We start from the raw sequence: 22,876 nt of genomic DNA on the forward strand, positions 1-22,876 counted from the left end.
GCGTGTGGAGGCAGAGCCGCGGGCCCGGTGTGGACGAGTCGAGGCGGAGAAGACGGGCGCACAGTCCCTGAGTTACGGTGAGCTAGAGCCGCCATGCTAACCACTAAGCTAACTGGTACATCTGAAAGCATGTCCGCCACTCTTTGGGATAGCGAGAAAGTTGCTTAAATACGAATACAGCATCGAGTGCTGGAGCAGATCTAGTGCATGTGTAAATACGTATGAATTACTTAGATGTAACAGTTTGTTCTCGCTAAGTTTTTTCATCAACGTGACTTTTTTCTGTATGTTTTCACAGCCTCAGCCCCCCCCCCCCACACACACACACACGCACACACACACACAAACAAAGAGGCGTTAGGCTGAGACGCTGAAAGTCCGGATTTAAAGTGCAGAAAATGAAGCCATTGAATGTAAGTAACTGTTTAGGAATTGTTTTGGTGTTTTTTTGCTGTGGATCTTCCAACGGTGATGCAGCGCGGCTATTTCCGTTTATTAATAATAAAGTCATGTTACATGTGTTGTTTTCCAGCTGCCTGTCCATGACGTACAAAGACACACTATGAGCCAGTATGATCCGACCAGACCTTACATCAGCATTGAGGAGTTGTCGGAGAAGAAAGAGGGTAAGGTTATATTCATTAAATAATTTTCCAGTTACATGTAAAGGTGTATGTTGTAATTGAACTGTGCTAATTTTACTGAATGTGTTTACAGCTGATTGAAGCGGGACAGATGACATGGATCCATCCTTCCACAGCCAGGAGTGCACCGACCTGTGTCCCACACTTCATATAAGACTGGAAGCTACACTGATCTCACAGCTACACACCACAGACGTCTACACACTGGAGAAGAGTCCCACAAAGAAGTCATGACCCAGAGGCTGCAGAGAAACATTTCAAGCCTCATCTGAGTTTTTGTACAATATTTTTGCTGTATGTAAATAAAGCTTTCACTCCACATATACCTTGTTCACATTTGTTCCCTGTACAATATGTTCACCTATAACATCAAGCATCACATGAATGTTAAGTTTTAATTAACTGCAGTGCTTTTGGTAAAGGCTTACTTATAAATAATAATAAATATTAATATATACATTTTTATTATAAATATTGTGTGGGAGGGGCTTACCCCACGTGCGGAATGCTGTGACCCCACGTGTGCACTGCAATGACCCATAAGGTGACCAATAGCAACACTTCTACCAACCAATCACGAGTGACATTAGTTTCAAGGGTCTGTGGTTTCCTCCAATGGTGAGTAGAGAGAGGTTCTAGCCAGCGGCTGGACTCCGATTCATATGCTAATTAGATCACACGTCGCGATCGGTCCGCGAGGCTCAGCGAGCCCCCCCGCGGCTCTCTCCTTTGTTCTCCAAATCCCCCTTAAGGTCCGCAAACGCCGATAGACCCACCTTGTCTTCACTGGCGAACGCCGAGGTAACATCATGGAAACAGTTGGTTACAGCAGGGGATTAGGCCTGTCCGTAGAGGTTCACTGTGACAATAATACTGCTTTTCGTCTAGTGTCAAACGTCAGTTTTTCTGCTTCATGTGCATGCAGAATGTCTTCTCCACCCTGATGATGTCACCTGGGTTTTCTCATGTTTGGTTTCTCCAGTGGGGTTTGAAGAAGTGATCAGCTCACATTGGTCGCTGTGAAGCAGCGTGGCGTCACGTGGCTGAAACAGAGAACAGGGACGACCACCTGAGGAGCCTCATGCACGATGAAGCTTGAAGCTTCTACTTGTGATGTGACTTCATGAGGGAAGAAATATGTTTATTAAGTCTGAATTAAACCGTTTGTTTTCTCTTCTCAAGGAGATGTTGCCTTCACCAATCAGTTGTTGTCACAGATGGAAATAAATAAATGAACAATTTCTTAACTTCTGTATTTTTTATTCTTGCTGAACCACTTTGACATATTGTAATAAATCTGAAAATGTTACACTTAAATGTTGTACTTATGAATTGCCGCAGCACTTGCACAGACTAATTGAAGGGCCATGAATTATTGGATTTGATAGGTACAGCATCACCCATCTCCCATCCCTGATTTATGTATCAGGTGATTTTGTTTGCTCAGTAAATTGACATCAGGTGTTGCATAATGATAACCCCTGTTGTGGTTTTTTTTGTTGCTTTTTCTAATTTATTTATTTTTCTTTGCTATATACACATGTAAATGTCTTTATTTTTATGTTTGTGTAAAAAGCAATAACAAGCTTAATCAAAAAGCATGTTTAAAACAAGCATAAAAATAACTTCACAGTTTTATTAAGGAGAGTGTCAAATGGCAAAAAACAAATAATGAATCTAACATTTCACATTTTGTCTGTGATATTTTTGAACTGTGACGGAAGCATTAAAGGTTCAGTGTGTAGAATTTAGTGACATCCACTGGTGAAGTCGCATATTGCAGATGGATACCCTCACCTCACCCTCCCCTTCCAAACATGAAATAGAACCTGTGGTAGCTTCAGTTTTAATAAAAACTCATCAGTGTTTAGTTTGTCCAGTCTGGGCTACAGTTTAAACATGGCGGCCTCCGTAGAGAGGACCCACTCCTGATGGTATTCAATGTTTTTGAATGTAAGGGCCAATTCTAGGATAAAGAAAAGAACAATTTGTACAATTCAGATGAGACACACAAGTGAAAATATCAGTAGGATTATCTTAAATTCACTCTCTGCCAATAGATCCCTTTCCCCCAAATCTTACAAGTTGAACCTTTAAGTTGAAATAACCTGTTGAAGTCCGAGCTTTAAGGACGTACTCAGCCGTTTGTGAAGTAAACCAAGAGACAAACAGTGAGACAGAGCAAGAGAATCCCAGTTCTAATGATGGAGAGCCAAACCAAGGTTCTCATCTGTGCCGTTTGGTCGTCTGGGACCAGCAGCTCGCTTCCGCTGCCGAACAGTATCTCGCCACAGGAGGCCACAGCACAGTAGTAGGTCCCGGCGTCAGAGGCCCTGAGGTTGGTCCTCTGCAGGTGGTATGAACAGCTGTGTGATGGAGACCCCGGTACAGAGATGCGTTCACACTGATCACCATGTGTGTGAAGGATGCCGTGGCGAGACCCGCGTCTGAACCAGTAAACGTTGTGTTCTCCATCACAGGTCCTGGTGAGAACTGTACAGTTGAGAGTCACAGAGCCTCCTTGGGGAACGGTCTCAGATACAGGCCCCTGGACAATATCCTCGTGTTCCTGGAGTCTGGCTCCTAAATTACATGTATTTGTGACAATTGAGTATTTTATATTAGTAAACTACTTTTTCTGAGACAATTTAATAAGAATGAATGCTGACAATAAGCACTATGAACAGTACATACACATAATAATTCGAATTGCCTAAAACTTTTCCAACAATCTGCAATTTGGACTGACTTGTTGCACCAAAAAATCAGAGTGAAGAGGAGAAATCTGAGAGCAGGTCAGTCATGTGTGTACAGAAGCACTGCTCTCAAGTGTAAAACCACGCTCTTGAATAATGACAGGAAAACAACTAAGATTTGAACACTAGCAATCCAGATGATACTTCCAGCGATAAATCATTACTTATAATATCTAATGACCAATGACATGCGAAGGAATGTAAAAGCCCCCACCAACCTCTGACACTTAAAAAGATCCCCTCTCCAAAATCCAACATGTTGGAGTGCGAGCCTCCGCAGAAGTACGAAGCCGAATCTGAGAGTTGGACGTCAGAGATGTGTAAATGATTCTTCCCTTCCTCCCTCCGCACAGAGAAACGAGGATTCTCCTCCAACCAGTGGAAGACTTTAGACGGCTCATCATGTTTGTAAACACTAGACAGGAGCTCCGGTCTGAATCCTAATGTTTGTCTGTACCAGGAGAAGTGCATCAACACCTGACTGTCGTAGGAGCAGCGTAGAGTCACGTTGTCCCCAATGCTGACCGATACAACACCAGTGTCCTGCTCGACTGCAGCCGACTGGATCACGGCTGACAGGTGAACTGGGTGAAGAAAAGATAAAACGTTACCACAGCAGTAGAGAGCATTCAGTTTTCAGCCTCACTCAGGACCACAGACGCAATTGATCTTGTATCCAGACACTTACATACAACACAGACCAAGGTAGGCAGGTGCATCGTCTCAAAGCTCTTGGGAAATGAACATTTTGTGCAAAAAGAGCAGACAACAGCGTAAAAATTAGGTTGCAGCTGATTGGCTGTTAAGAAGGTCAGTCTGCGTGACACTTTAAACATCCGACAGGACCACGGCAGGAAGTGAATCATTCCACTCCACCAAGTTGTGATTTACTTTCATTTGCTACATTTCAATTTTATAAATGTGAAATATCTCCATTTGATGACTGGACAAACCCCAAAGGTCATGTATAGAATGGTATGTATAGTGTTTATATATAAATAGTGACATCATCAAGAAGTCTTAAGTTTATATCCTTGTCATTTGAGGCATCTCCACTTCCTGGACTAAAGGCACGACCTAAAACTTATATAGATGGAAAAAAAAATGATGATCATATGGCAGGAATGTTGTCATCACAATGTCACTATGAAGCCAGACAATGACGTCATATTTTGTAATAACGTTTTAACTTTTGCAACCAGTAACAGTTGAGTCACATACATATCTATATATATATAGATATATATTCTGACTCTTTTTTTTATTACGGACTATTTGACTGATTCTCATAATATAACTTGTGATATAACAACTTTATTTTCATAAAGTTAAGACTTTTTCTCTCATAAAATCTCACCTGTACTCTGTTGATACTACAACTATATTTTCATCAACCATTTCAATGCAAGTTACTCTTAAACTGACACATCACAATAAAAACTGTTTGGCAAATGGAAACCTTCTTAAAAAGTGCAGGGATGAGGAAAGTGGATAATATATAACCAAATCCTGTGTAACATGCATCAAATACATGATGACAGTCCTGTGTGTTGTCAGCCTGTTCCCCGCCTCTTTACACTGAGACCACTTGTCTTTGAAACACAGTTCAGTGACGAACATTACAGCAGTGCTGTCGCACCATGCGCACGACAATGAACTTCACCCTCCTGTCAGCTATACTCTGGATCCTCAGTAAGTACATCTATTTCTTCTCAATATATCAACTGCCAACCTTAATGATTTTTAATGGTTTCGATCTATTGTGTTGACTTAGTTTTAGTCTCCTTCATCCACTTTGTTATTAGGCCTCTTTTGCAGTATCTGTTGGACCTAATGTTTAGACAAAACAGCGGTTAGCCTAAGACTGATAGAGAGACACTCGACAAACTAAATAATGCTATGTAGCCATCTTGACCTTTAATCATACTCCTTTCTCCCCGATGCATAAGGTGACAATTAATACTTCTGACATCATCTGCTCCAGAAAAAACTTAAAACAAATGGAAAAATGTCAGAATCTTGTTTGTTTCAGGTTGGATCTCTGTCTCACGTTGTGAATTTCACGTTGTGGAGGTCCAGACCGGTGAAGAGGTCACGCTGCTGTGTACCAACTACGCCAGTTCCCTCTCTCACATATCATGGTTCAGACTGGAGAACGGATCCAACACCAGCCTCATCTCCTCCATGCTCTCCTATGATACAGTTGCATCGTACTTCGATGGGTTTGAAGAAGAAAAGTTCATCATGACGTCCAACGTCAGTAACGTCTTTCTCCAAATCAAACAAGTGGATTTATCTGACTCTGGACTCTATATATGTGGCTATAAGGTGGGCACCAACAGAAAATTCCCAGCAGTTTACAGTGCAACGTATTTAAAGGTTAAAGGTAAGATCGCTGCAGAGTTTTGTCTGTGTTTTTTTATAGGGGAAATGTATTTTGTGCCGTCTTGAAATAAGAGCTGGTCTGAACTAAACTACTACTAAGTCCTTGCAAAAAGAAGCAAAAGCATCTTGATCGCCACCTGGTGGCTGGCTGCCATATAGGTCGTAAACTTTGATTCCTCCGTGTTAGTGGATGGGACATGGAGCAAACTAAAAAGTTAAAATACACATCAAATTATATTTTCCTGTTGTTATACAAAGTTAGTAGTTGATAAGAAAATTATTACATGTTTAGATCTAAAGAAATGTAAGCAGTGCTGAAGACTTTGTGATGGTGATGGCATTTGTCTGCACCATAGACTGTATAAAAAGATGCACGACGTGACAGCACCATGAAAGTTAGGCCAAAGCCCCCTCCATGATAGCAAATTGGACATGGACCAAAATAGGATAGATGGTTTCTGTCATTTCAGGTAGTTGTTATCACACTGATGTATGCTCAAGTGTTTTGTTATTTGTTATCTGATGCTATAAAAATGAGGTGAAAGGTAGAAGTGGAGCCGCATCCCTATTTATACAGTCTTTGGTCTAAACACTCAAAAATATATCTTTCTTGTAGAAAAGTCTGATGAACAAGCAAATCTGACCATCGAGATCCTCATGGGCGGTCTGATTATCGTCCTCATTATAATCATCATCGCTCTGGTTTTTAAAATCTGGAGACTTCATACAGGTATTGTATGAGTTTTTATTCCAACTTGGTCAATACAAAGCTCCCTGACTCCTGACCAGATGTGTTGTTTCTGTCATTTAGCACATAAAGAGGCACAGGATCCACAAGACAGTAAGGTAATCAAACTTGAACCATAGATTAACATTGATCCAAGTCTTTCAGTCATCAAATAGTGGTTTGATGGAATTCCACACAGAGAGCTCAGGGTTATATAAGTCATTGAATACTTCCATTTACAGAATGGGGGCTCTGATGACCTGAACTACGCAGGACTGAGTTTCCTTCAAAGAGCAGAGCGGAGCAGAAGGCCGGCTAGAGAGAGAGAGCCGGAGCCTAATGTTGTCTACGCCACCACCATGCACTCAAGAAACCACCGGAACTGAAGCTCAGAGAGAAACTGAGGCGTTGTCGTCAGTCTGCTTTTGGGCTTTTGCGCTGTTTGTGGATGGGAGCAGTTGCCATCACTGTGACAAGATGTCGTGAAAATAATTGTGATATCTATGCCACAATTTTAAATCATACTTAAACTTAAGTCTTTATATTCTCATTGTACATGTGTATCTTGATGCAAAAGTAAAACGGCAAAAGGCTGGAAAAGATGTTGATGACTGTCCAGAGTTTTGTTTTAGTCACGACCTCCGGGGGATGTCCGGAGAATGGGGGCCGGACTTCTGCAGTGTTTGCCTTTCATACATGAACAAAACAGCAGGAGATTATCCGCTCATATTGTATATCAAGCAGTATTGTTGATATCATAATCCACAATCCACCACCACTATCTAATATCAGGGACCCCCTTCACGATCAAGATCCCTCACCACGATCAGATGCCAGCATGATACACATTTTAAATTAAAATACATGTTATTTTGATAGCACCAAATCATAATATATATAATCTCAAGGCGCTTTTCATAAAAGGTCAATCCATCGTCCTGATCCTCCACCACTGTCAGGATACACCACCCCAATCCACAGGTCAATTTATAGTGAGATCCAGGTGGAAGTCTGCAGTCTGGTGGAACAACACTTGTTTGACAGGAAGTGACAGAGAGGTCAAGGGTTTGGGTCAAAGGTTTGTATGACTCTGACTAGTTCACTGCTCCGTCAATATTGCTGCCATTTACTTCAGCCCCTCCACCACCCTAGCATCCACCTGTAGGCTCCCATGGGGATTATGAGTGTTTCTTCATCACTTCCATCATATCTATGTAATCATATCTGGCAGTGTGATTAAGTCTAAGCCTATAGACACCAAACAATGACCTGATCTACTGCTGCAATAAACATTTGAACGCGAGTTGTGTGACAGAACTTCATTTAATCCCCTGCGTGTCTAAGACATTACTCATCTGCCACAACTACAGGAAGACTGGCCTTCGACTCGATGCACCAGAACCACAAACAACAATGCCTTGGTGTTTCCATGCAGTGACATCAATGGCCCCACCACAGCAGCGTTCTAATTCAGTGACCTTAGCTTAATTTATGTACTTAAATTGGCTTAATTTACCTTCCACATGAGTCTCAGCAGTTTAGGTTTTCACAGGATCGCCACATAGGGATTTAGTTTTCAATGGAAAGATTTAAAATGATGGAACCAACGTGCAGACTAGATTAAATACCAAATATGATTCAGTTGAGTTTACAGTCACATGTATTGCATAGAAACTGCTGCTGAAATGGTTCAGCTGTCTAAGGTTACTAACCACATCAGAACACTAATTATTCAACGTGAAAATACCATAAAAGTGTTTACGCCTTACTTAGATGTCAAACATTGAAAATACTACAGCGCAAACTAGTACTTGATAAGAAATATATTACATGTTGACATCTAAAGAAATGTTATCTCTGCTGAAGACTTTGTGCTGGTGATAGCATTTGTCTGCACCATAGTGTTTGGAGACAGGACCAAGCTGGAGTTTGATGGTGAGTCTCACGTGATGAATAGTGATCATTACTCCTCAGGTTCAAAGTGTGTGACGTCTCTTGTCCTCTGGCTCTCTGCAGATGAGGTGGACTGGCTGGTGGTTTTCTTTAGTGTGACTTCAGTAATCACCACCCTGCTGAGTGTTTTACTGGCTTTCTCAATATGCATGATGAGGGTGACAGGTAAATGCTACTATCTGTTCCTCATGATCCCAGTGATCATTATATGATATTAAAAAGTCTGTCTGTCTTTTCAGATCCCCATGCTCCATCCTCCAAAATAAATGCAAAGGTAAAGATGAGCTGTTGTGTTACTGATACTTGTGCACATTGTCTGTCATGGCCAACAACATGACTGACTGTTTCTCATGCACAGGATGAGCAGAATGAAGACGACTCCTGCTTCATTGCTCACAGGGAGATACAGATGAACAAATCCAGAGGACAGAGGGATGATACCTGGAGTGAATGTGTGTACTTGAGTGTGAGGCAGTAGAGCTGGACACCTTCTGTATTTGTCTCTGTGTTTAATCACCACATTATGTCTTTATTGATATCAGAACAGTCCTGTAACTTAGATCTTTACCTCCGTGTGAAACATGTTAATCTTCAGCTTGTTATCATCTAAATAAAACAAGTTCAATTTGATTTGTGTGTGCATGAATCATTTCTACTGTGTCTGTGCATTCAAAGTAGTGCAGGTAACAGTGGACGACGTGCATCCTGCTGAAGCGTGAGCTTTCTCATGAAGCAGAGCTTTCATTATTCACAGACCACAGCTAACTGTTGGAAACATGGTGACCACATGTCACATACAAGCAGTTTTTTGTCATTTACTTGTGGCCAGAAGTGTTCACACAACCTAGTGTACCTACCAAAAATTGTATCTACTAAAGGGGCGGGGTCATTTTATACCATCTTCACCTTTCTGAAGTGAGGACATTGGGGGCCTCAGGGATCTCAGAGATGCATATCTCAAAGCCTCAATATAGGTGTGCAGTGCTAAAAGCTACGACAAAAAAACAAAAACAGATCATGCTCAAAAGTCCCTTCTGATCTATATCTTCCTCTAACCGAAGGATACGTTTCTCCCCTTCTCAGTGTTGGCTTTTGCTCTGACTCTCTGTGGTGTATAAGGTGAGAGCACTGTGACTGAGAGCAGGTTTACGCTGTTATCTTTACATCAAATGCTGTGTGCAACGAAGAGAAAGACAAAGCCCTAACAGAGCAAACTGAAAGAGTTTGCAATGAAATGTGATAATCTGAAGTGGGAAGTATGGATAACAGCACAGAAAAGATGATTCCTTTGTTGTGTAGCTATCAGTGCATATCGAGCACATCATACGTAACACGACGTAAAAAGATGCAACAGACAAAAGAGAGAGAACAACCAGACTGTATTTGTTCTATACGTTTGCAAATAACCCAATTTATGTTACTGCTAATAGTGACAAAATAACCAGTAAAGTCAATCATTCAAACAATCACACAGGTGCCATTGGTGCAAAAAACTGAATCTACTTGATCATGGATGCACAACAGCTTCATTGCATCACAAGCGAACAGCTCACTCTAAACACGCATGTTTAGAACAGGCACTGCACTAGTGTACGATATGTGCACATGAAAGGCCAAAGAGAACTTTACGTAGGTGGATAATTCAACTTTCTGTCTCAAGGTGTAAGAGGTAACAAGAAAAAAGTTCTCAGACCCTCTCGTTTGTTTGTGTCTATGCGGTTTGAAACAGGATGTCCCCAGATCAGTAGCTTGAGGTTGGTTTGTTCACTGCACCGCGAGGGAGGGTTAACAATCTTTAATCCATTTAAAGGCAAATTCCACCAACTTAACAAACTAATCAAACGTCAGTTTTCTGCGTCATGTGCAGGCAGAATGTCTTCTCCACCCTGATGATGTCACCTGGGTCTTCTCGTGTTTGGTTTCTCCAGTGGGGTTTGAAGAAGTGTTCAGCTCACATTGGTTTCTGTGAAGCAGCGTGGCGTCACGTGGCTGAAACAGAGAACAGGGACGACCACCTGAGGAGCCTCATGCACGATGCTGCTTGAAGCTTCTACTTGTGATGTGACTTCATGTGGGGAAGAAATATGTTTATAAAGTTTGAATTAAACCGTTTGTTATCTCTTCTCAAGGAGATGTTGCCTTCACCAATCAGTTGTTGTCACAGATAGAAATAAATAATTGAAAAATGTCAAACTTCTGTGGGGGGTTTTCTTGCCCAACCACTTTGACAGATTGTAATAAATCTTAAAATTTTACCCCTCACCTCACCCTCCCCTTCCAAACATGAAAGAGAACCTGTGGATGCTTCTGTTCTAAAAACTCAAACAGTGTTTAGTTTGTCCAGTCTGGGCTACAGTAAAAACATGGTAGCCTCCGTAGAGAGGCCGTAATCCTGATAGTATTCAAAGTATTTGAATGTAAAGGACCCATTCTAGGATAAATAAATAAACTATTAGAACAATTTAGATAAAACACACGAGTGAAAACAAAACGTAAAAATGAGGTTGCAGCTGATTGGCTGTTAAGAGGGTCAGTCTACGTGACACTTTAAACATTTGTCAGGACCTCGGCAGGAAGTGAATCATTCCACTCCACCAAGTTGTGATTTACTTTAATTTGCTCCAATCTAATAAATGTGAAATATCTCCAGATGATGACTGGACAAAGGCCAAAGGTCATGTATAGAATCATATGTGTAGTGTTCATATATAAATAGTTTATGATGTCATATGATGAGTGACATCATCAAGAAGTCTTAGGTGGAAAAATCATTTGTGATCATATGGCAGGAATGTTGTCATCATGATGTCAACATGAAGCCATAAAATGACGTCATATTTTGTGCTGTAATGTTTTAACTTTTGCAACCAGTAACAGTTAAGTCACATATATATATTCTGAATCCTCTTTTTCATTACGGACTATTTGACTGATTCTCGTAAAATAAAGACGTTTTTCTTACAATATAACAACTTTATTTTAAGTTAAGACTTTTAACTGTCGACCATTTAAATGAAAGTAACTCTAAAAACAGACATCACCATGAAAACTGTTTGGCAAATGGAAACCTTCTTAAAACGTGCAGGGATGAGGACAGCGGATAATATATAATCAAATCCTGTGTAACATGCATCAAATACATGATGACAGTCCTGTGTATTGTCAGCCTGTTCCCCGCCTCTTTACACTGAGACCACTTGTCTTTCAAACACAGATCAGTGACGAACATTACAGCAGTGCTGTCGCACCATGCGCACGACAATGAACTTCACCCTCCTGTCAGCTATACTCTGTATCCTCAGTAAGTACATCTATTTCTTCTCAATATGTCAACAGCCAACCTTAATGATTTTTAATGATTTTGATCTATTGTGTTGACTTAGTTTTAGTTTCCTTCATCCACTTTGTTATTAGGCCTCTTTTGCAGTATCTGTCGGACCTAGTGTTTAGACAAAACAGCAGTTAGCCTAAGACTGATAGAGAGACACTCCACAAATTGACTCATTTTATGTAGCCATCTTGACTTTGAAGGCTTATAATACTCCTTTCTCCCCCGATGCATCAGGTAAAATGATAATTAATATTTTTGACATCATCCGTCTCCAGAAAAACTTCACCCTGCAAGATTTCCTTAAAACAACCTCTCTACCCAAACGGGAAAATGTCAGAATCTTGTTTGTTTCAGGTTTGATCTCTGTCTCACGTTGTGAATTTCACGTTGTGGAGGTCCAGACCGGTGAAGAGGTCACGCTGCTGTGTACCAACTACACCAGTTCCCCCACTCACATATCATGGTTCAGAGTGGAGAACGGATCCAACACCAGTCTCATCTCCCGCATGCTCTCCCATGACACAGTTGCATTGTACTTCGATGGGTTTGAAAGAGAAAAGTTCAACATGACGTCCAACGTCAGTAACGTCTTTCTCCAAATCAAACAAGTGGATTTATCTGACTCTGGACTCTATATATGTGGCTATAAGGTGGGCACCAACAGAAAATTCCCAGCAGTTTATAGTGCAACGTATTTAAAGGTTAAAGGTAAGATTGCTGCAGAGTTTTGTCTGTGTTTTTTTATAGGGGAAATAGATTTTATGCCGTCTTGAAATAAGAGCTGGTCTGAACTAAACTGCTACTAAGTTCTTGCAAAAAGAAGCCAAAGCATCTTGATCGCCGCCTAGTGGCTGGCTGCCATATAGGTCGTAAACTTTTATTCCTCCGTGTTAGTGGATGGGACATGGAGCAAACTGAAAAGTTAAAATACACATCAAATTATATTTTCCTGTTTGTATACAACGTTAGTAGTTGATAAGGAAATTATTACATGTTTAGATCTAAAAAAATGTAACCTCTGCTGAAGACTTTGTGATGGTGATAGCATTTGTCTGCACAATAGGTTTTGGAGACGGGACCAAGCTGGAGTTTGATGGTGAGTCTCACGTGATGAATAGTGATCATTACTCCTTAGGTTCAAGTGTTTTGTTATTTGTTATTTGATGCTGTAAAAACAAGGTGAAACGTAGAAGTGGAGCCACGTCCATCTTTATACAGTCTTTACAACGCTCAAAAGTGTATCTTTCTTGTAGAAAAGTCTGATGAACAAGCAAATCTGACCATCGAGATCCTCATGGGCGGTCTGATTATCATCCTCATTATAATCATCATCGCTCTGGTTCTTAAAATCTGGAAACTTCATTCAGGTATTTATGTGTTTTTATTCCAACTTGGTCAATACAAAGCTCCCTGACTCCTGACCAGATGTGTTGTCTCTGTCATTTAGCCCATAAAGAGGCACAGGATCCACAAGACAGTAAGGTAATCAAACTTGAACCATAGATTAACATTGATCCAAGTCTTTCAGTCATCAAGTAGTGGTTTCATATAATGCCACGCAGACAGCTCAGGGTGATATAAGTCATTGAATAGACTTCCATTTACAGAATGTGGGCTCTGACGACCTGAACTACGCAGGACTGAGTTTCCTTCCAAGAGCAGAGTGGAGCAGAAGGCCTGCTAGAGAGAGAGAGCCGGAGCCTAATGTTGTCTACGCCACCACCATGCACTCAAGAAACCACCGGAGCTGAAGCTCAGAGAGAAACTGAGGTGTTGTCGTCAGTCTGCTTTTGGGCTTTTGTGCTGTTTGTGGATGGGAGCGATCCACCACCACTATCTAATATCAGGGACCCCCTTCAAGATCATGATCCATCACCAAGATCAGATGCCACCATGATACACATTTTAAATTAAATTAAATGAAATTTTGATAGCACCAAATCATAATATATATTATCTCAAGGCTCTTTACATAAAAGGTCAATCCATCGTCCTGATCCTCCACCACTGTCAGGATACACCATCCCAATCCACATGTAAATTTAAAGTGAGATTCAGGTGGAAGTCTGGTGGAACATCACTTGTTTGACAGGAAGCGACAGAGAGGTCAAGGGTTTGGTTCAAAGGTTTGTCTGACTCTGACAAGTTCACTGCTCCAATATTGCTGCCATTTGCTTCAGCCCCTCCACCACCCCAGCATCCACCTATAGGCTCCCATGGGGATTATGAGTGTTTGTTTATCACTTCCATCATATCTATGTAATCATATCTGGCAGTGTGATTAAGTCGGAGCCTATAGACGCCAAACAATGACCTGATCTACTGCTGCAATAAACATTTGAACGCAAGTTGTCTGACAGAACTTCATTAAATCCCCTGCGTGTCTAAGACATTGCATATCTGCCACAACTACAGCAAGCCTTCGACTTGATGCACCATAACCACAAACAACAATGCCTTGGTGTTTCCATGCAGTGACACCAATGGCCCCACCACAGCAGCGTTCTAATTCAGTGACCTTAGCTTAACTTATGTTCTTAAATTGGCTTAATTTACCTTCCACATGAGTCTTTGCAGTTTAGGTTTTCACAGGATCGCCACATAGGGATTTAGTTTTCGATGGAAAGATTTAAAATGATGGAACCAACGTGCAGACTAGACTAAATACCAAATATGATTCAGGTGAGTTTACAGTCACATGTGTCGCCTAGAAACTGCTAATGGAATGGTTGAGCTGTCTAAGGTTACAAACCACATCAGAACACTAATTATTCAACGTAAAGATACAATAAAAAATGTTTACGCCTTACTTAGATGTCAAGCATTGAAAATACTACAGTGCAAACTAGTCCTTGATAAGAAAAAGTATTACATGTTGAAATCTAAAGAAATGTAAGCTCTGCTGAAAACTTTGTGATGGTGATAGCATTTGTCGTTTTTGGAGACGGGACCAAGCTGGAGTTTGATGGTGAGTCTCACGTGATGAATAGTGATCATTACTCCTCAGGTTAAAAGTTTGTGACGTCTCCTTTTCCTCTGGCTCTCTGCAGATGAGGTGGACTGGCTGGTGGTTTTCTTGAGTGCGACCTCAGCAATCACCACCCTGCTGGTTCAGGTAAGAAGCATTGGGGCGTTAACACAGGAATGCTACTTAAGATGTATTCCTGGTAATTAGTGAGTCCTCCTCAAACACCATCCTACCTGGTTTATCTGCACAAAGATTTTATACTTTTATACTGTTGGGCCTTGGTTCCAGTGTGCACTCTTCAAAATGTCATTCTAGTTGTTCTCTAAAACATTTTGTAATGTCAGCATCATACATTCAGATTTGAATAACATTAATTTTAATGGAACACTAGTTTAGCAGAGCAAGAAGACAAACAGACGGTGACGGGAGTGAATGTGTGTACACCAGTGTAAAGCAGTAAAGCTGAACATCTTACACTTCCATACATGCTGAATGTAAATTTTCTCTTTGCAAAACTAATTAAAGATTTTAAATCATACGAATTGATTTGATGTTGTCAGTTGCCATATTTACTCTCTCTACTAAATATATAATATACTCCTTGAACTTAAGCCCAAGTTATTTAACAATTTGGTACCTGACATGTGAGGATACGATTTAGCCTCCGTGTGGTCAAAAGACCGTCTGCTCTCTTTGTCTGAGCGCTTTCAAACAGGAAGTCTCTGCAGTGTCCTCACTACACCCCAGCAGACTACTTCAAATGAACAGCGATAAAATAAACAGAAGTTGACAGAAAACTAAATCACCAATCCTCTCATCAAGCAGTGTTGATGTTACTCTTATGATAGAATTATTAACTCCACTAAGGAGGTCATGTTTTCACCCCTGTCTTGGCTGGTTGGCTGCTTGGGAGAAGGACAGGACATGGGCCAAGAAACAACCCATTCAATTGAGGTGCAGATCTGGACAAAAGGGGCTGATCCAGGATGTTTTCATCACTTCTCTTCATTGCCTAAATTGTAGAGTAGTCGAACATTTTTTAATTTATTCTATGATTTTACTGTTGACTCCAGACTTTTTGATACCATGTGGTCCCTGTTGTAACCTGCGGTCTTTGGCAAAGGCCCTAATAACCATTCCACTTTCCCGGCTGGAACAATTGTCCTTTCTGTTAGAGCCCCCCCCCCCCCCCCCCCCTCTTTGTCAGACGGATCTCCATCGGAAGATTGTTCCAAACTCCGTATCCTCTTTAGAAATACATTTTATAAATGGGCTGTCTTAGTCCTTCGGGTCTGAATTCACCTCTTACTTTCATGAATATATTTGAATCTCTCTCCGACTTTACCTACTGTGTCTTATTTATTCATGTTAGACTATATATTCTTTTCAGTTTTTTTTTAAATATGTTCTATTGTTTGCCCTTAATTCTTCACTTTTAACTAGTAAATCACCTTGTAACTGTGCTTCTAAAGGTGCTGTATGAAAAATTGAATACAATTGTAGTAGTATTATGTACTCTAATTGCTTCAGAAGTCTGCAACACTGTGACTCTTTTCAAAGAAAAAAGATTAATATCAGAGGGGGCAGTGATCATGTGATCAGTGTTGCCCTGCTGGCCAATCAACACAAGTCTTTACTCTGAAGAGAGGAGAAAGTGTCGGGCTGTTTGTCACTCAACACGACGATTTCAACATGAACACATCTCCGAAGTTCGTTCTCTACCTGACATGTTTCTTCTTGGGGAAAATGGGTGAGTTGTGTGTTTTTTAAACATTCAGTCAGTCCTGGTGCTGAATACAATTTCATTTCTGTCACATAACATTAACTGTTATTTAGCTTTTCTCCTTTTTCTTTTCAGTTCAGATGCATCACTTTATCTTGTCTCATCAAGACAGTGGATTCATATCAGCTGATGTTGGAGACAACTTGACTTTGAAGTGTTTCTATGAGGGGGATGACAAAAACATTTATTGGTACAAACAGACACTAGGGCAGAAACCTCGAATTATCTCAAAGACGTACAGACTTTTAAAAGATATTTGGTTACGGAATGATTTCATGGACAATCGACACTTCACTGTGGAATCTAATTATGTTGTGAGTCACCTAAATATCTCAGATCTGCAGCTTTCAGACTCAGCTACTTACTACTGTTTACAGCTGAATTCATCCGTCTTTGAGTTTATGGAGGGCGTCACTGTAAGTGTGAAAGGTTCAGGGTCTAACATCCAGGCTCTGGTGCATCAGTCTGAGTGCATCCAGCCAGGAGGCTCAGTGACACTCAGCTGTACAGTTCACACTGGGACCTGTGATGGAGAACACAGTGTTTACTGGTTCAAGAGCTCTGAAGAACCTCAGCCAGGATTAATTTACACCCACGGAGACAGGAACGATCAGTGTGAGAAGAAACCCGACACACAGACACACACCTGTTTCTACAACTTGTCAATGGAGAGACTGAACCGTTCTCATGCTGGGACCTACTACTGTGCTGTCGCTGCATGTGGACACATTGTGTTTGGAGACGGGACCAAGCTGGAGTTTGATGGTGAGTCTCACGTGATGAACAGTGATCACTACTCCTTAAGTTAAAAGTGTGTGACGTCTCCTGCCCTCTGCCTCTCTGCAGATGAGGTGGACTGGCTGGTGGTTTTCTTGAGTGCGACTTCAGCATTCACCACCCTGCTGAGTGTTGTACTGGCTTTCTCAATATGCATGATGAGGGTTACAGGTAAATGCTACTATCTGTTCCTCATGATCCAAGTGATCATTATATGACATTATAAAGCCACTCTGTCTTTTCAGATCCCTATGCTCCATCCTCCAAAATGAATGCAAAGGTAAAGATGAGCTGTTGTGTTACTGTTCAAACACTTGTGCACATTGTCTGTCATGGCCAACAACATGACTGACTGTTTCTCATGCACAGGATGAGCAGAATGAAGACGACCCCTGCTACATTGCTCACAGGGAGATACAGATGAACAGATCCAAAGAACAGAGGGATGATACCTGGAGTGAATGTGTGTACTTGAGTGTGAGGCAGTAGAGCTGGACACCTTCTGTGTTTGTTTCTGTGTTTAATCAACACATTATGTCTTCACTGACATCAGAACAGTCCTGCAAAGTAGATTTTTATCTCCGAGTGCAACATGTGAAGCTTCAGCTTGCCATCATCTAAATAAAACAAGTTTAATTTTATTTTGCGTGTGCATGAATCATTTCTTTTGTGTCTGTGCATTCAAAGTAGTGCAGGTAACAGTGGACGACGTGCATCCTCCTGAAGCCTGAGCTTTCTCATGAAGCCGAGCTTTCATTATTCACAGACCACAGCTATCTGTTCGGAACATGGTGAACACGTCACATACAAGCAGTTTTTTGTAATTTACTTGTGGCCAGAAGTGTTAACACAACCTTGTGCACCAACCAAAAGTATTATCTGTAATGAGGCGGGGTCATTTGATACTAACTCCACCTTTCTGAAGTGAGGACGTTGGGGGCCTCAGGGATCTCAGAGATGCATATCTCAAAGCCTCAATATAGGTGTGCAGTGCTAAAAAAAACAAAAACAGATCATGCTCAAAAGTCCCCTCTGATCTATACCTTCCTCTAACCGAAAACATAAACGGACGGTGCAGCCTTCAAACTGGCCACTTCTCAGTGTTTGGCTTTTGCTCTGACTCTCTGTGGTGGATAAGGTGACAGCACTGTGACTGTGAGCAGGTTTCCGCTGGTGGAAAATGACGTCCTGTCTTTCAAACACAGGAAGACTTAAGTGTTAAACAAAGATATCTTTACAACAAATGCTGTGTGCAACGAAGGGAAAGACATAGCCCGAACAGAGCAAACTGAAAGAGTTTGCAATGAAATGTAATAATCAGAGGAGAAAGTATGGACAACAGCACAGAGGGAAGTATGGACAACAGCACAGAAAAGATGATTCCTCTGTTGTGTAGCTATCAGTGAATATCGAGCACATCATACGTAACACAACGTAAAAAGATGAAACCGACAAGAGAGGGAGAACAACCAGACTGTATTTGTTCTATAAGTTTGCAAATAACCCAATTTATGTCACTGCTAATACTGTTATTTTATTTTTATACGACTGATAACTATTATGTAGTATGACCCGCGACAGGAGCTTTTTTGCATCATTGCAACAACATTCATGTAATCAGTTCCTGTTTGGTAATTTGTCCTTTTCTTTTTTTTTTTAAAGTACAGCGTTTATTTCGGTTGCTGTAATGCTTTATACTGAGCTGAATTACAAAGCTTTTATTTTGAAAAGTTGACAAAATAACCAGGAAAGTAAATAATTCAGACTAATGAATCAATCACACAGGTGACAATAATACAGCCAATTCAAACTACTATTCACACTGACTGTAAAATTGGAAACACAATCCGCTTGATCACGGCTGAACTACAGCTTCATTGCATCACAAGCGAACAGCTCACTCTAAACATACATGTTTAGAACAGGCACTGCACTAGTGTACGATATGAGCACATGAAAGGCCAAAGAGAATTCTATGTAGGTGGATAATTCAACTTTCTGTCACAAGGTGTAAGAGGCAACAAGATAAACGTTCTCAGACCCTCTCGTTTGTTTGTGTCTCTGTGGTTTGAAACAGGATGTCCCCAGATCAGTAGCTTGAGGTTGGTTTGTTCACTGCACCGCGAGGGAGGGTTAACAATCTTTAATCCATTTAAAGGCAGATTTCAACAACTTTATAAATCTAATCAAACGTCAGTTTTTCTGCGTCATTTGCATGCAGAATGTCTTCTCCACCCTGATGATGTCACCTGGGTTTTCTCATGTTTGGTTTCTCCAGTGGGGTTTGAAGAAGTGATCAGCTCACATTGGTCGCTGTGAAGCAGCGTGGTGTCACGTGGCTGAAACAGAGAACAGGGACGACCAACTGAGGAGCCTAGAAATAGAAATGAACATTTTGTGCAAAAAGAGCAGACAACAGCTGTAACAATGAGGTTGCAGCTGATTGGCTGTTAAGAAGGTCAGTCTGCGTGACACTTTAAACATCCGTCAGGACCCAAGCAGGAAGTGTATCATTCCACTCCACCAAGTTGTGATTTACTTTCATTTCTATTTAATAAATGTAAAATATCTCCATATGATGACTGGACAAAGGCCAAAGGTCATGTATAGTATGGTATGTATAGTGTTTATATATAAAGAGTGATATCATCAAGAGGTCTTAAGTTGATATCGTTGTCATTTGAGGCATCTCTGCTTCCTGGACTTAAGGCACGACCTAAAACTGATATTGATGGGGAAAAAATGCTGATTATGGCAGGAATGTTGTCATCACGATGTCACTGTGAAGCCAGACAAAGATGTCATATTTTGTGTTAATGTTTTAACTTTTGCAACCAGTAACTGTTGAGTCACATATATTAATATATATAGGTATATATTAAGACTTTTTTGACTGATTCTCATAATATAACTCATGATATAACAACTTTATTTTCATAAAGTTAAGACGTTTTCTCTCATAAAATCTCACCTTTACTCTGTTGATAGTACAACTATATTTTCATAAACCATTAAAGTGCAAGTTACTCTTAAACTGACACATCACAATAAAAACTGTTTGGCAAATGGAAACCTTCTTAAAAAGTGCAGGCATGAGGAAAGTGGATAATATATAATCAAATCCTGTGTAACATGCATCAAATACATGATGACAGTCCTGTGTATTGTCAGCCTGTTCCCCGCCTCTTTACACTGAGACGACTTGTCTTTGAAACACAGTTCAGTGACGAACATTACAGCAGTGCTGTCGCACCATGCGCACGACAATGAACTTCACCCTCCTGTCAGATATACTCTGTATACTCAGTAAGTACATCTATTTTTTCTGAACATATCAACAGCCAACTTTTATGATTTTTAATGGTTTAGATCTATTTTGTTGACTTAGTTTTATTCTCCTTTATCCACTTTGTTATTAGGCCTCCATTACTCTTTTGCAGTATCTGTCGGACCTATTGTTTAGAAAAAACAGCAGTTAGCCTAAGACTGATAGGGAGACACTCCACAAACTAAATAATGCTATGTAGCCATCTTGACTTTTAAGGCGTATCATACTCCTTTCACCCCCGATGCATAAGGTGACAATTAATACTTCTGACATCATCCGTCTACAGAAAATACTTAAAACAAATGGAAAAATGTCAGAATCTTGTTTGTTTCAGGTTGGATCTCTGTCTCACGTTGTGAATTTCACATTATGGAGGTCCAGACCGGTGAAGAGGTCACGCTGCTGTGTACCAACTACACCAGTTCCCCCTCTCACATATCATGGTTCAGACTGGAACACGGATCCAACACCAGCCCCATCTCCTCCATGCTCTCCCATGACACAGGTGCATTGTACTTCGATGGGTTTGAAAGAGAAAAGTTCAACATGACGTCCAAGGTCAGTAACGTCTTTCTCCAAATCAAACAAGTGGATTTATCTGACTCTGGACTCTATATATGTGGCTATAACTCGAGAACTGCTGGGAACTCAAGAAAATCCCCAGCAGTTTACAGTGCAACGTATTTAAAGGTTAAAGGTAAGATCGCTGCAGAGTTTTGTCTGTGTTTTGTTATAGGGGAAATGGATTTTATGCCGTCCTGAAATAAGAGCTGGTCTGAACTAAACTACTACTAAGTTCTTGCAAAAAGAAGCCAAAGCATCTTGATCGCCACCTAGTGGCTGGCTGCCATATAGGTCGTAAACTTTGATTCCTCCGTGTTAGTGGATTGGACTGGGAGCAAACTGAAAAGTTAAAATACACATCAAATTATATTTTCCTGTTTGTTTTATACAACGTTAGTAGATGATAAGAAAATTATTACATGTTTAGATCTAAAGAAATGTAATCACTGCTGAAGACTTTGTGATGGTGATGGCATTTGTCTGCACCATAGACTGTATAAAAAGATGCACGACATGACAGCACCATGAAAGTAAGGCCAAAGCCCCCTCCATGATAGCAAATTGGACATGGACCAAAATAAGATAGATGGTTTCTGTCATTTCAGGTCGTTGTTATCACACTGATGTATGCTCAAGTGTTTTGTTATTTGTTATCTGATGCTATGAAGACGAGGTGAAAAGTAAAGTGAAAACATGTATCTTTCTTGTAGAACAGTCTGATGAGCATGCATATCTGACCATCGTGATCCTCATGGGCGGTCTGATTATCATCCTCATTATAATCATCTTCGCTCTGGTTCTTAAAATCTGGAAACTTCATACAGTTATTTATGTGTTTTTATTCCAACTTTGCCAATTGAAAGCTCCCTGACTCCTGACAAGACGTATTGTTTCTGTCACTTAGCACATAAAGAGGCACAGGATCCACAAGACAGTAAGGTAATCAAACTTGAACCATAGATTAACATTGATCCAAGTCTTTCAGTCATCAAGTAGTGGTTTCATGAAATGACACACAGACAGCTCAGGGTGATATAAGTCATTGAATACTTCCATTTACAGAATGTGGGCTCTGATGACCTGAACTACGCAGGACTGAGTTTCCTTCCAAGAGCAGAGCGGAGCAGAAGGCCTGCTAGAGAGACAGAGCCGGAGCCTAATGTTGTCTACGCCACCACCATGCACTCAAGAAACCACCGGAACTGAAGCTCAGAGAGGAACTGAGGCGTTGTCGTCAGTCTGCTTTTGGGCTTTTTTGCTGTTTGTGGATGGGAGCTGTTGCCATCACTGTGACAAGATGTTGTGAAAAATAATTGTGATATCTATGCCACAATTTAAAATCATACCTAAACTCAACTCTTTATCTTCTCATTGTACATGTGTATCTTGATGCAAAAGTAAAACAGCAAAAGGCTGGAAAAGGTGTTGATGACTGTCCAGAGTTTTGTTTTAGTCACAACCTCAGGGGGATGTCCGGAGAATGGGGGCCGGACTTCCTGCAGTTTTTGCCTTTCATACATGAACAAAGCAGGAGATTTTCTGCTCATATTGTTTATCAAGCAGTATTGTTGTAATCATGATCCACCACCACTATCTAATATCAGGGTCCCCCTTTACGATCACTATCCATCACCAAGATCAGATGCCACCATGAAACACA

The 22,876-nt window shown here is 40.8% G+C and overlaps 3 protein-coding genes, 1 long non-coding RNA gene and 1 pseudogene across 4 annotated transcripts; 4 read left to right on the plus strand and 1 right to left on the minus strand.

Annotated features, from left to right (window-relative positions):
* Nucleotides 1–305: 305 nt before the first annotated feature.
* Nucleotides 306–967, plus strand: LOC132996045 (uncharacterized). Its single transcript, XR_009677064.1, has 3 exons — nucleotides 306–413; nucleotides 533–626; nucleotides 718–967. It is a non-coding gene; the product is annotated as an uncharacterized LOC132996045 (long non-coding RNA).
* A 1,814-nt stretch (nucleotides 968–2,781) lies between these two features.
* LOC133028837 (immunoglobulin kappa light chain-like) lies at nucleotides 2,782–4,119 on the minus strand. Its single transcript, XM_061095868.1, has 4 exons — nucleotides 4,089–4,119; nucleotides 3,619–3,984; nucleotides 3,275–3,282; nucleotides 2,782–3,213 (listed from the first exon to the last, which is right to left on the minus strand). The coding sequence occupies exons 1-4, from the start codon at nucleotides 4,117–4,119 to the stop codon at nucleotides 2,782–2,784; spliced, it is 837 nt and encodes a 278-aa protein (XP_060951851.1).
* A 921-nt stretch (nucleotides 4,120–5,040) lies between these two features.
* On the plus strand, nucleotides 5,041–6,898 carry LOC133028838 (uncharacterized). The gene is made up of 5 exons (XM_061095869.1): nucleotides 5,041–5,092; nucleotides 5,433–5,786; nucleotides 6,402–6,515; nucleotides 6,597–6,626; nucleotides 6,732–6,898. Exons 1-5 carry the CDS (start codon nucleotides 5,041–5,043, stop codon nucleotides 6,896–6,898), a joined length of 717 nt encoding a protein of 238 aa, XP_060951852.1.
* A 4,816-nt stretch (nucleotides 6,899–11,714) lies between these two features.
* Nucleotides 11,715–15,846, plus strand: LOC133028839 (uncharacterized). The gene is made up of 7 exons (XM_061095871.1): nucleotides 11,715–11,766; nucleotides 12,151–12,504; nucleotides 12,860–12,892; nucleotides 13,050–13,163; nucleotides 14,723–14,764; nucleotides 14,847–14,911; nucleotides 15,838–15,846. The coding sequence occupies exons 1-7, from the start codon at nucleotides 11,715–11,717 to the stop codon at nucleotides 15,844–15,846; spliced, it is 669 nt and encodes a 222-aa protein (XP_060951854.1).
* A 610-nt stretch (nucleotides 15,847–16,456) lies between these two features.
* LOC133028841 (uncharacterized) lies at nucleotides 16,457–17,813 on the plus strand (annotated as a pseudogene).
* Nucleotides 17,814–22,876: the final 5,063 nt, after the last annotated feature.

The sequence above is a fragment of the Limanda limanda genome, chromosome 22 (genome assembly GCF_963576545.1).
Source record: "Limanda limanda chromosome 22, fLimLim1.1, whole genome shotgun sequence".
NCBI lineage: Eukaryota > Metazoa > Chordata > Actinopteri > Pleuronectiformes > Pleuronectidae > Limanda > Limanda limanda.